The sequence below is a fragment of the Schistocerca americana genome, chromosome X (assembly GCF_021461395.2).
Source record: "Schistocerca americana isolate TAMUIC-IGC-003095 chromosome X, iqSchAmer2.1, whole genome shotgun sequence".
Taxonomy (NCBI): domain Eukaryota; kingdom Metazoa; phylum Arthropoda; class Insecta; order Orthoptera; family Acrididae; genus Schistocerca; species Schistocerca americana.
Genome location: NC_060130.1, coordinates 610,455,868 through 610,470,105, shown reverse-complemented (window position 1 = coordinate 610,470,105; position 14,238 = coordinate 610,455,868). Strand labels below are relative to the sequence as shown.

At 36.5% G+C, this 14,238-nt stretch overlaps 1 protein-coding gene across 1 annotated transcript in view; it reads left to right on the top strand.

Moving 5' to 3' along the window:
* The window catches only part of LOC124556456 (protein purity of essence), a 443,522-nt gene extending 430,034 nt beyond the window's left edge, over window positions 1–13,488 (top strand). The window contains exon 83 of the mRNA XM_047130407.1: window positions 12,801–13,488. Coding sequence (XP_046986363.1) covers window positions 12,801–12,868 — 68 coding nt within the window. The 3' untranslated portion in view covers window positions 12,869–13,488. The remainder of the gene's footprint in view (window positions 1–12,800) is intronic.
* The last annotated feature ends 750 nt before the right edge of the window (window positions 13,489–14,238 follow it).

Sequence of the window (14,238 nt, the reverse complement as noted above, 5' to 3'; positions counted from 1 at the left end):
TGTACGTATGGCTACATTCTGAACATTTCTGAGCTTTTTTCTTCCCTGCTCCCATAAAAAAAAAGAAAAAAGATATACAGTTAGTAAATCCTACACACCACTTTCTGCACATTACAGTAACTGAAATTCTTCTATGGAATTGGAGGAGTTGTCAATGTGAAACCTTCTCAGTTTGTTTTCAAATCTTTATCTTGCTGTCTGTTAGACATATTATATCACTGGTTAAGTGGTCAAATTTTTTGTTGTAGTGTTGTGTCCCCTTTTTGTGCAAAAGGCAGTTTCATGTTGAGTTACGAACGTCACTGGTATTGTAATTATGTACATCACTGTTCCTTTTGAACTGTAGTGGATTATTTACAACAAACTTCATGAGGAAATAAATATAGTATGAAGCAGTGGTCAGGATGCCCAACAGTATGATCATGGGCAAGCATGACATTATATTCTTACAGCATGTTTTTCCTTCTTTCTTAAAGATGAGTTGCCCAAAAACATTATTCAATATGACATTATTGAATGAAAATATGCAAAATGTGTCAACTTACTGATTTTTGTCTTCCCAAGATTTGCAATGATTCTAAATGCAAATGTAGCTGAACTGAGTTGTTTTAGGTGTTCCAAGATATGCATTTACCAATTTAAGTGCTCATCATTATGGACACCTTAAAATTTTGAAGTTTCCCTCCTATTTATTATTTCCTTGCCATATGTTACACTTATCGTTGGTGTAGTACCCCTAGATGTGCAGAAATGAATATGTTGTGTCTTTTTAAAGTTGAGGGTGAGACCATTCACAGAAAACCAGTCAATGAAGCTTTTAAGAATTTTGTTTACAATTTCTTCTGTTCTTGTATATGTGCTTGGATTGATTACAATACTAGTGTCATCTGCAAAAGAACTAATTCTCCTTGTTGTATATTAGATGCAAGATCATTTACGTAGATGAGGATCAGTAGTGGACCAACGATTGAGCCTTGGGGAACTCCTGTGCACGATTTCTCCCCAGTCAGAATTATGACCCCCAGACTGTATTGGTTGATATCATCAACAATTTTTCTCCTTTAGGCCCAACATGTCTTATAACAACGTGATTATTAGAATAGAGTGGAACTTTGATGTTACATTCTCCAATTTTACTTTTTTCATTATTCTACACCATAAATTTGTAGTCCCTGTGAAAAACCCATTAGATCAATCCTAAAAATCCCCTTTTTTTATGCTTCATCCTAGTAAGATTGACTTGATTCTACATCTCATTTGAATTCATCCCAATTTCTTCCTATTGACATTAGATGTGAATAAACAAGTTATAAGTGGCACAAAAGATGGACAGTTTGCACTATGGATGATGGTAGAGTTAACGGAATATTTTAGGCAGTTGCGGAGAGGGGAGACGAGAGAGAGGCCATGCTGACGTAATCTTGGTGTTGCCAACGCTACTTTCAGCATTTAGCTTCACCGCACAGTGATGGTGGGTCAGGTACATTTCACACTACTTTTTGTAGGAACTAACATAATGATAACATGGTGACTCTGTGAAGGTGATAAAGAATGAGGCTATCGGTTTTCGATCACTACAGTGTCAAGTTGATGATTATAGATGTATTAGTGACAGGAGAATCTCAGTTTTAGCAAGAACTCTGGAGGGGAATATCCTTGTGTTTGCACAATGTACGAAATATTCATGACAAGGAAGAGTATGAATGTTATTGTTCATTGTTTTACTTGCAGCAATTTTAGCTGTCCTTTTAGGTTTGTGCCTACAGCAATTTTAGCTGTCCTTTTAGGTTTCTGCCTAACCACCCACTTGGAAATATTCACATGTTCGGAAATACACAGCAAAGTATTTGTGACAAGGAACAATATGAATTTTATTGCTGCTCATTTAACTTGCAGGGATGTAAGCTGTCGTCCTAAGTTTCTGTCTAACACTGCACTTGGGAATCACCTTTCATTTGGAAATAAACAGGCAAATATTTATTTCATCATTCATTATCTAACCTGATAGAAATGTTTAACAACATCGAATATTGCAGAACATATTGTATTATGGCCGTAACGAACGTGATAACAACGCTAAGTTGAAAAAAAAAATTGGAATGCAGCGAGCTGCGAACATATGTGACACGCTTTGAAGGAAATAAATAATCATAATGTGCAAAGTCCACACAGAGGTCGTTCACAAGCACTTGCAAAAGTCGATAGTCAAAAGATCATTAGTGACGTCAGAACTGCAACAATGCAACATAGTGTGAAGCTGCGTCCACAATGCCACTGGAAATGTGTTTCTGTTGAAAACATTTATTTCCTACAGTGTATCGCATCCATTTCTGACTTTATTTCTTGTCTCTGCTTCTATCCAGACTGGCAGTAAACATCTCTCAGGGTATTCACACCGTTTGCAACACTATTTGTTCTTGAATTTTTTCATATTGTGAGCGACATCATATCTAGAGACGAGGAAACTCTAATGTGTGCTGCTGCATTATTAATACTCAAAGTTACACGCAAACAAAATGAAATATGTCATCGTTGTTCATTCTTTTTTATTTACTTATCATAAGCATATCTCAGTGTTTCATCAATTTACAGAATAAGTTTGCATTTATAAAAGAATTTCGTAATTGGTTTTAAAACTATGATATTATTTTGATGGAGAGTTTGTGTAGTAGATGTTAGTGGTTGATAAAATCAGACTAGTTGTTGTAATAAATCGATTTGTTGGTTTGCATCCAGTCGTCATCTGTGGTGTGTGAAAACCAACTATAGAACAACTGGTGGGAAAAACTTGGTATGTATGGGAACTGAGTACAGAAGACACCTCTAGTTTCTGTAATTTCACTTGGATATCATCTAATGATTTTGAATTTCTGACATATATGGTATCACCGTTCCTTTAAAAAAAGGATAGAAATTGCAGGAAAACAATTACTCAGACATGCTGTTAGTCTTAGTTTTTTGTCAACGGGAGATTCATTCCAGAGCCTTGAGTTCTTATTTCACATTTCGAAGCAAGCTACAACAATCAACCCTATTTTCTATTGTACACAGTCTTGCTAAGTATTCTTCCAAATGTAGCAGCGGTTTTTTGGAGAGCGTTTTGTTTTATTACTGTTCCTGTACTGCTTGCAAACTTAATACAGCAACACCTAACAAGTCTATACAGCAGACGACACTATGCAACATATAAACATACGCTTGTACTTTGCAGTGCGCACCATGCATTGATGGCCTGAAACATTGTTTCCTTTGATCCATACCAACATTGCTGTGAATAGATGTTTCTGTGTTTCAAAAGATGTTTCCAAGCAGTGTCCACATCAAGTAGCCAGAAAAATGTTTCGAAAACATGCTTCAAGCTTAGTGTGTACATGGTTTGAAGTCCACTCAACCAAATTAAACTTCCATTGGCTACAGAAGGAAAATACACACAACCATGTGTTAGATTCCGATGCCATTCATCTTACTTCACAGTTTTCAGTTTAATTCACCATGTTCATCAATTTTTGCTTTTTTTTTTTTTGGGTGAACAGAAAGGAAGTGTTGGCTCAAAAATGTGTGTTTTGTTGTATAATTTATGGTCATAGCATATCGGAAAATAGCTCGATTACCTTTTACCCAGAAAACAGTTTCAATTTTCTTATAAGTTTCTACTTGCTGTTACACGTCTATGATTTTTTAAGAACTGATGAAATTCATTATCACAAATTATTGTAGAAACCTTGTATTGTACATTTGATTTCCTTCACTTATAGAGATTTTATACATTGTACTGGCGAGGATTGTGATTTTTGATCATATATGCCAATTACAGATGTGTTTGCTTGTATTTTGGAAGTTTCACCATTTTCCTCAATCCTGCAGTTTTACAGTTTTTAAGCCTGGACCTAATGAAAATGTAAAATACAGGTTTCACTGTAGTCGCTTATAACAACAAATCTTTATTTATGACAGACTGTTTCGGCATGTATAGCCATCGTCAAGTACATCTAGACTGATGTGACGTCCATATTACATCGTTAGTGAACTGTCTTATTATTGTTACTGTTTTAATAAGATGGTAAATGATGTAATATGTTGAAAATAAGACATTAATTATGGCGTGACAGCAGTTTTACAGTTCTGCTCGTACTGTATTATGTCTTTATAGAGATTATGCTAATGAACAGTGATATTAATTTTATTAACTAAAATTTGTTATGATAGTATTTGCTTGTTGCATATGCTACTTCCAATTTAGCCATTTTTGTGTTCTAAAAGTTCAATAAAATTTTTGAGGTAGTACTTGTGTCTAAATTCTGTATGCTCGTTTAATATTTCTTGTGGGTGTTTTCTCATGTGTATATAAATTTCCAGTTCTTCAAAAACATTCAGAGCAAAATCTTTTGATATTCAGTGTAGAATCTGGAGTGTATTTTCGATTGTATCAGCAATATGGTTTTGATTTTTCAAGTATAAAAAGAACCTCGACCAATTATTTTCACTCTCTCTAATGTGTGCCTTTTATCTCACATTAAAATTTCTTCTTGTTTCTCCAATGTAAAAGCTATTACAGCTGCCACATGTAATTTTATACATGCCTGGACTTTCATATTTCAATGGTCCAGTGGTGGTGGAAGTTAATTTTGTAGAAGGCTTTAAAAAAGTGCATTAATTTTGTTGGAGATTCTACCAAGGTAGACTGCTGGTACATATTTTATTTTCTGTGTGGGTGATGGTTCTCATGTTAGGCATATCTCAGTATGTGTGTTGTTCTGCTTCGGTGTTTTATGCTTCTAGTATAATTTGGTGATTATGTTGGGGTCAAAGTTATTTGTATAGGCTCTAAAGCGAAGTGTGGTAAGTTCTTTTTGAATTGCTGGTTTTTCTAATGGTTGGTTATTTAATCTAGTAATCATTGAATGGAAAAATGCTAGTTTATGAGCAATTGAATAACAGGAATTGGCATTTCTAATGTTGACAGAAGTGGTATTCTTTCTATAGATATCAAGTGTGTCTTTATTATTTTTGCCAATTTTGAGGTCTAGATAGTTAGTGGTATTGTCTTTCTCAATTTCTATAGTGAAATCAATTTTAGGTTGTTGAGTTTTTGGTGGACATACTCGTTTTTGTTAAGTATGGCTGCACTATTCCCTTTATCAGCTTCTAATGCTATAGCATCATTTAATAGCAGTTCATGATTTATATTATTCAGAATTTTATGTTCTGCTTTGGGCTGGTATTTTTCTGAATTGTATTTACTGTGACACTGTAATTAACATTTTATTTTCAATATATTACATCATTTACCATCTTTTTAAAACATTGACAGTTATAAGACAGTTCACTAATGACATAATGTGGACATCACATCAGTCTAGACATATTTGAAAATGGTGATAAATGCCAAAACAGTCTGTCATAAATAAAGCTTTGTTATTGTAAGCAACTATTTTGGCACACTATTCTAATAATGATGTCGTTATCAGACATATATTGGTTGACTTACTAAGAACAACTTTCTACTTTCTTTTGGTTAGTTATGACATTATCCGTTGGTTGGCTGTACTGTCAATCCCATAAAACTTCATCTAGGAGAATACTGTGATGCAGTCAGTCAGTTGCCTCAGATAGGTCTCAGAAAGTACCAACCAGCGCTATTTCATTATTTACTACTTGTAAAATCTGCTGACTGATCATTTAAATGGCCTTCCCAGTAGAACAACCATTCTGAAACCCAAACTGATTGGCTGAAAGTATTATTGTTGCTTTCATACTACCTCATCTTAAATGTTCTCCACTGGAATCATAGCAGCAGCCTGTGGCAGCCAGTCTACAACATGGATGCCCTTGTGGGACAGCTGCTGCTGAACAAATGCAGAATTATGCATAGGTCATGAGCTCATGGTTACATTGATAGATGGCTCTCAGTCATGGTGCTCCAGGTTCAATTCCTGGCAGCATCGAGGATTTTTTTGTGCTTGGAACGTTCGTGTGTGTGTGTGTGTGTGTGTGTGTGTGTGTGTGCGTGTGTGTGTGTTTCTCATCATTGTCATGCAATTCACTGAAGTGGCATAAAATAAAAACGAATTGAACCGCAACTGGCGACTAGGGTCTCTTGGCCATTAATGCCTTACACACATTTAATTTTTTTCTTCAGTGCATACCATTTGCACTGAATGAAGCCTCACATTCTTCACTATATGGGCATACGGCTTGATACCAAGAGTTCCCTAGATTCTGTGAAGCCCACCTGATTCTTTTGCAGAAATCCAGCTCCGTCAGGAAGCTGATAGCTACCGACTTCTCCTTGCTCCGTCAGGAAGCTGATAGCTACCGACTTCTCCTTATAGTCACTACATATTCTTGACAATGTCTTGCCCTTCATGACCTTTAAATCACTCTTGAACCATCGTTGCGCATGAAAATTCTGTTTTCACATGCTGCGTTCAGGTGGAGCTCCACAAATGCCACCTGGTATTAAACATTTTGCTCTCTGAGTTCCTGTTTTACAGCAGGTCTGTGTGCATGCAGTCCAGTTTGCCTCACCCTTCAGTGAACAGTGCCACTTTAGCTGTAGGAGTTGATCTCTCACCACAACTGCTTCATGTGTCAGAAGGAAGCTGTCGGCTCTTCTGCACAAGTTCTCTGTCCTGGTGCATTTTCAGTCTGTTCCTACCCGAATCAGGAAATCTGTTGGTAGTGCATCTTTCAAAATAATTCCTCCAACATCTCTTTGCAGTGGCAGGTGGCACACCACACATCCTGCAGAATCTCTACCTGAAAACTTACCTTCTTCAATCAGAGCTTGACTCTGTCTTGAACTGAATGCTATCAGTAAGCAGTTGCAACTGACAGCCTGCAAGGGCAATTTCTGCTTGCCATTTTTATACTGATGCCTGAGGGAAGAAATAAACATTTATATCTCTGTCAAAAGGAGCAGTAGTTGTGTCATTCTTGCTGCTTTAGGTCTGCCCTTAAGCCAATGTGGCTTCAGCTTGTGGAGGTTGAGAGAGCCAAGTTACTAAGGTGCTTTTTTTTTTTTTTTTTTTTTTTTTTTTTTTTTTTTTTTTTTTTTTTTTTTTTTGAGATCGTGGAGTAGAATCCCGCCTATGAAATTGATGATTTTGTCTTGAGTTTGTGTTCACCCATGCATGCCTGTCTGTGTGTCCCTGAATAAACATCATTAAATTAGTCTTAAGAAACTTGCTTTTATTTTTAACAAATAATTGATAGCTGCACTGTAAAGTTGCTAAATACCAGTAATTAGCGTCTATAGCAGGCATGTGTCTGAGGCCAATTTCTTTAAGAAATATACATCCAAATGTATTCCAAGGCACAGTGATTTTCACACAATGTTTGTGTTGTCTTTTTGCATACTCAGTAAGACTGAATCGTTGTAACACATATCTGCCCAACATTGAATACCTAAGCAAAAGGGAAAAGAATCATGTGTACTGGAAATACCTATAGCCCACATACATGTAATGTATTTCAGGCCATTATTGGTTTTTCTTGAATACCGTGCATTTACTGGGTCCAGAGCTAGAGTCTAGGCATATGCCCTTGACGTTCTGAGGTTCCAGTCATCACAGAGGTGGGTATTTAATCCACAGTTTCCAATGCACAGGTAACTTCCCATAGTCATCCACAACGTGAACTTTGATAATAAGTGTTACTGCCACTTAAACACTGTTGCTTGGATCCGGGATACCTAAAAACTCATCAAGGTGCCATATATGTGACAGGCATGGTCATTTTATCTGCATATTGCAGGTGTTTACTGACTTGTGCAGCTGTAGGCTAGGCACTTATTGGAGTACAGTCCGTGTAGTTGAAGAAAACTGCTTTAATTATCTTCGACATCATCTGCATGACGAGATATATAAATATCAGATCAGTATGCCAAGTCTGACATGAGTTGTAAACTCCTCTAACACCACCTCATTTACAGTCATCCATCCACTATCAACACCACAAGCATAATACAGTTAAAGTGGTGGTAAATGATTGATTCAAACATGCATAATGACACCCAGTGGTGTGTTTGTTGGTTTGTGTATGTTTATTTGTTATGTTTGTTACTAGCAATTAAGTGTCCTGCAATTGTTCAAAGGCCTCTCCCAACATTTTTCAATGTTCTGTGTCCCGTACTAATGTTGCCATAGTGGTTCATCACATGATTGGCAGTTATCTCCTGATCGCTGATCTTCTTCCTCCTCCTCTTTTTTTTTTTTAAGGGTGTTAGTCTGTTGTTGATTTGTTTGTAAATAATTACAGGGGCATCCACATGATATACAGGTCCTAGAATTCGCATCCAAGACAACCATATATGATATAAACCTGAATAATGTTACAAACCCCATGAAGAAATTCGAGACTTTTTTGCCATAGAAGGGTTTATGGAACTGTATTACACAGTGTTGACATTGCACCAGATCCTATGCAAGCATTTTAGTCATGGGAATGGAAAGTGAAATAACAGACATATGTGATGGACCAAAATTGTTGGTATATAATGGTGCATTGTGATGCAGTTGCTACTTAACGACAGGAAGATACAGCGAATCGTGATTTTTACTGTTTTCATGTATTTGCTGTGATGTTTGGTTTGAATTTAATGAATATACCAAACAAAAAGCCCATTAGTTTGAATTTAACTCATTACTCAAGCTGCGAATATCTGAAGGTTCCAGTTACTCCATAGAGCTTTGAATTATTTCTAGAAGTCCATAAGAAACTTTGCATGTTATACTTAATATATTTTCTGACAAGTGAGTGATCCAGTAACGTTGTGGTACTAATTTGTTAATTCTGCTTATTCATGAGAGCATCAGCCCTTGCATAGTCACACCGGGTCAAGATTACCTGAGGTGTTTTTTTACGTGACATTCTGAAACTTGAGTGTACTTGGAGTCATTGTTGGCCCCATTGTTTCACATTAAACTGCTGTTACTGAGTGTTTGACCTGATGCCACTATTAGTGTTCTGGCATTATTGCCTGTCTGATCCGATGGGAGTGTTTGCATTACACAGTTTTTGCACCTGTGACCCTACGCGAGTGTGTGTCTTCGGCCGCAAATAACAGAGTTTGAAGAAGTGGGTGTCTTCTTTTTGGCGTAAGTAAATTTAATTACTTACCAATTTTATTTTTATATCACATTTTCTTTCTTAGCCAAAAGGAAAGAGACTGGCTGTTCTTCATTTCCTGTCAGAGAATGCCTAAAATATTGACTGATGAAGAAAGTATTGCAGAATTACTTCACAAAGATGATGCGAATCTGTGGGAAGATTCTCTGATTTTGAAGACAACTGTGTTGAAGAAAATGAACATGAAACTGATTCAGTCATTTCTGTTACTTCTGGTGGTGAAATGGTGACTCTAAAAAATGACACTCTTTTTTTTTTCTGGGCAGAGATGGTAAAAGCAAATTGAGCAGCCAGCCATTTAGTTGAAGTACCATGCTAAAAAGCACAATATTATTAACACACATCCGTCTAGAGCTTATGGCACAGCAAAGGGAACAAAAACATCGGAACAGACCTTCTTTCTTTACTTTGACTAGAATATAATTGAGAGATTAGTTACTTGCTTTATGAAAACTGCCACAAATTTTGAGAGGAGTCGTGATGCTCAAGTTACAGGTCAATTTGAAATGAAGGCATTGCTTGGCTTATTACTGTTTGCTGGAACCTACAGCTTACCATCTCCACTTCAGAGATACGCGTGAGCGGGACGGAAATGGAACTTTTTTCCCAGGCTATGTCTTACCAGGGATTTTTGTTCTTGCTTCTCTCTATTCAGTTTGATAACGCCACTGACTGAGATGAGAGAAAGAAGGCTGGCAAATTGGCTGCTATTTGTGCATTTCGTTTATTCACAGGAGTAAACTTTATGAAAGTCTACACCTCTACGGATTATTTGGCGATTTATGAGCAACTCATTCCATTTCAAGGTGGTTGCTCATTTAGGCAGTATTTGCCTGAAAAACCTAAGAAATATGGAATAAAAGTGTTTGCCTTAGTATATAATAGAACATTCTACTTGCACGCATTTGAGGTGTATGCAAGAATGCTGCCTGATGGTCCATTCAGGCAGTGTTATAGTCCTTCAGATGTTGTTCAATGCCTTGTTGCTCACATAAGAGACTTGGAAGGAATATAACTGTTGATAACTGGTATACCATTGTCCCACTTGCCAGAACACTGCTGGACATGAAGCTTACTTTAGTGGAAACATCATGGGGGGGAGAGCATGAAATTCCTGCCAAGTTCCTGCCCAGTAAAAACACGAATGCGAGTTAAAGTTCATTTGGTTTCGCGAAAGAAATGTGCTAACATCATCAATTCAAACTGATTCCAAGATAGATTCAGAGACAGGTGTTGTTACCCCCCCCCCCTCACACACACACACACACACACACACACACACACACACACACACACACACACACACATTGTGAATTTCTACAATCACACTAATGAAGCAGTGGACACATGTGACCAGGTATGCAGCAATTATAGCGTTGGCCAAAGAAGAAGATGACATCTAGCTGTGTTGTTCGACTTTCTAAATCTCTCTGCTCTAAACTCATATACCATTTACAAAATGAACACTAATCAAAATATACAAAGAACAACATGTCTGGAGAAGCTTGCAAACAACTTCATCATGGGGAGTGTTATCAGGAGAATAGGTAACAGCCATATACCCCTCAATGTTAGGAACAGAATAACGTAGTTTCTGATGGCCCAACAGCAGGGTCAGCAACATCAAACACTGCAAACAGAAATTGGACTAACGTTGCACAAACAGAAGAGATGCCTCATCAGTCAAAGTACAAATGACAACAAGCATTAAACAGTGTGTGCTACTTGTATGGAAGATGTATGCAAAGTGCATTCCAAAGTTATCTACATAAGATGCTTAGCTCACTGAAATATTCTGATGTTCTGAAAAGCTCTGTGTTATTGCTGTATAGCAGTTTTAAGTATTAGGTTACATTTCTTTTGTTCCTCACATAATAAATCAAAGTGTCATTAAATGTTGTTAATTACATGCTGTTTTCTTCATTTATGTCCAAAGATCATCCATAAATCAATGCATTTCTTTTTTTTATGTTACTTCTTGTCATGCAAGTACTTACGGGTTAATAGCTGTTTTAGAGGTGTATAAGTACTTTTTAACATCCTTCCTAGTGCACTGCTGGTCGAAGTATTCTACTGTTAATTTATTGGGAAAATGTAATCACTGCTTCCAAACACTCAGGGGTGTTAAGTATTAAGTTTAGCTGTACGGATTTATAAAGTTTGGTTCTGTCCTTTGAGAATAGCTCTCCAAAAGTTGCTTTTGGAGCTGGATATTTTCTCTGACACAAGGCACCATATCTTTAACAACATAAGCTACTGGAAGAAAAATGTTTGAATTGTAGTGAAACTGATGTGCAGTAAGGTGAGCTATTTCATTACTCTCATACTTGATTTCAAAATTTGAATGAACATTGTCCAAGCTTTCGCCATCTATTATATTCTAGTGAATTCATACAAATAATAAAAAAAATAGAAACATGGAGCTTTGAACTCTGCACCTTCAGATTACCATTCCACTCCTTTAACGATTATGTAATGAAAGATGGGTGTTGGAGCAGTCTCCTTGAACATATGTTCATCTAATGTAATTTTGTGGCTTTGAACTTCATTCTAAAATATGTGAATTTATCATTTCAGCTTGCAAAAGATGAGAATGAGCAATTTTAGAAAAAAAGAGAAAAAAAATAGTTATAAAATTGATCTTTTATTCTTGATTAATCATGAATGGTACATAGTGAGGCCTTATAAGCACATTCTTAAAACTTTTGTAGCCTCTGTGCCTCATATTTGTAGTTATCCAGATGTTGTTGCTGCAGTTCGAACATTGTCAGGTCTGTAGTCATGTTGTAAAGTAAGCAATCCGTAGCACGTAGGGCATAGGTGAATACATAGTGAGTGTCAGATATAACGTATCATCTCAATCAGTGACCCACTTTCCCTGTCTGATATCATGCCCTGGCCTGACTTTTATGCTGCTGTTGCCAAGTGATCCAATTTTTCTGCTGTTTGTCACAGTGCTTCAGTTCTTTTGCTGTCAAGTGTACAACTATCCATTTACAATCCCTACTTTGCCAGAAACAGGTAAGATTCAGTGCAGCATTCTACATAATCCCTATTTGTGATCAGAAGTACCCAGCCTAGCTGCTTTAAGGAGAATTTGGAGTGATGACCACTACTGCAACTAATGCCTTTCCTAAAATCAAAAAAGGATAGTGTGTTATATCACCCTTACATCTTGCATGGGGAAAGACTCTAGAACTGATCACTAACCATCATCTTGTCTAGGTTTTGGAATCCAGAAAGCTATGTAGCTGCTCCCAATATGGATTTAGAACATACCACCTTACTGCAGTCTTCTTTGATATTGAGAAAGCTTATCTTGAAAGCACAAAATTGCTGATCCACTTGATCGATTGGGAATATGAGGACACCTTCCTCTTCTTATACTTCTTCTTTGATAAAATGTTACTTGCATTATAGTGTCAGAGACACGGTGTCAAATTGCTTCTTTCAAGTGAATGGTGTATCCCAAGCAAGAGTAGGTAATATCATTTTTTTGTCATTGCCATCAGCAGTATTAAATCAACAATAAGGAAACCACTGAAGCACCTGTATTTTTTCTATGTAACTAATACTTTAGGTCTCCTTTTCGATCCACATGAAATTTTTTAGCTTATAAATTTAAACTTTCCTGATGTACTAAGTTGTGATACCAGTTATTTCTGTTACAGAGTTAAGAGCATCATTGGATACAGAGCCATTAGCACACATCCAGCTCGTCCTTTCATATGGAGCCTAGTCACCAGCCCCGAATATCGAAAAGACGTTCATAATTTCCTTTGGAGAAGCAATTTGTGATTTTACACATTGTGTTTACGTAAAAACTGAAACCATGTGACTTCAAAAAATTAAATAGTGCAATTTTTTGTGAACAGATGTACATAATGAAAAGTGAACTTGTGACATGGACTGTACAAATACAGCAAATTTGATGGTGTTATTTTTAAGTCCTTGGATGTTAGGAGTGTCTATAAAGTGTGGACTTTTTGGAATAAAAATTACAAAATTCCGTGTAGAAAGTGACATTTTAATAATAATTAGTGAACATAACATTGTGTAACCTTTCATGCAGTGTAGAGTGTAGTGTTTCAGCCCGAGTGAAAATTATTTCCTATATAATTACTCCCAGTGATAAATTTAAGAAAAGGTGCTTCATCCTTTTGTTTATTCCACCCCTGAAGAGAGGAACTGATGACTTCTTCCTTGCGTAAAATCAATGGTATGTATACCTGATACTCAGTTTTCTTGTCAAGAAACATATGCGGAGCCCAACAAACAATTTAAAAAAAAAGTCACTACTGTTGCAGTATGTCTAATCAGAAGTACCCCAAGTGTTGAATAAATTGTTTTTTAAAGATATTTCTGTAGTGTGGCCTATGATTTCATCGATTTTTTGAAGCAGATGCAGTTATGGTAAGGTCAATATGTTACACAATCTAGGTATCTTGTGGCATTGATGTAGGTAACAATAGTCCAGTTAGTGATATGAGTGCATCACTGTAGCATATTAGTATGCTTACAAACTCTCTATAGTCAAATACAGTATTCTTCAGAAATAATTGTTCAAATAAAGAAATATTTTTGAGGGGAAAGTGCTATTCAGAGTTAAAGCATCACATTGTGCACTATCATGAGTCTGTAGTCCTTGCAAAACAGTACTTATTCATTCTTTAAAGGTACTTAGAACTGATTATCATCATCTGAATAATAATTTGTCATATTATACATCTTAATGCAAAATTCTAAGTTCTTGTAGTTTAAGTCAAGAGCAGTGTCGGACTTCGTTAGAGAAAAGATGTGACCTTGCAGTTAAGTTTCAAGCATTCAGGAAGTTACAAAGGTTTCTTACGTGTGTATCTTCTGTTCTATAGTAGATAGTGCAGCCTCATCTTCAAGTAGGATTCATAGCGTGACTTTGTGTGCTGTCATTGTATGTGCCAAAAGTTCCTTAGTCAGATTAGTTGCAAGGCACCATTGGGAAGATAAGTTGCTTAGGAAGGTGGCTAACACTCTGTGGTTGATTAAACTGAGTGTTCGGCCGTAGTCTTCATCTTTCCAGCCATTAATAAATAATTATATCTTCATATGGCGGTGTGCTATGTTGTAACT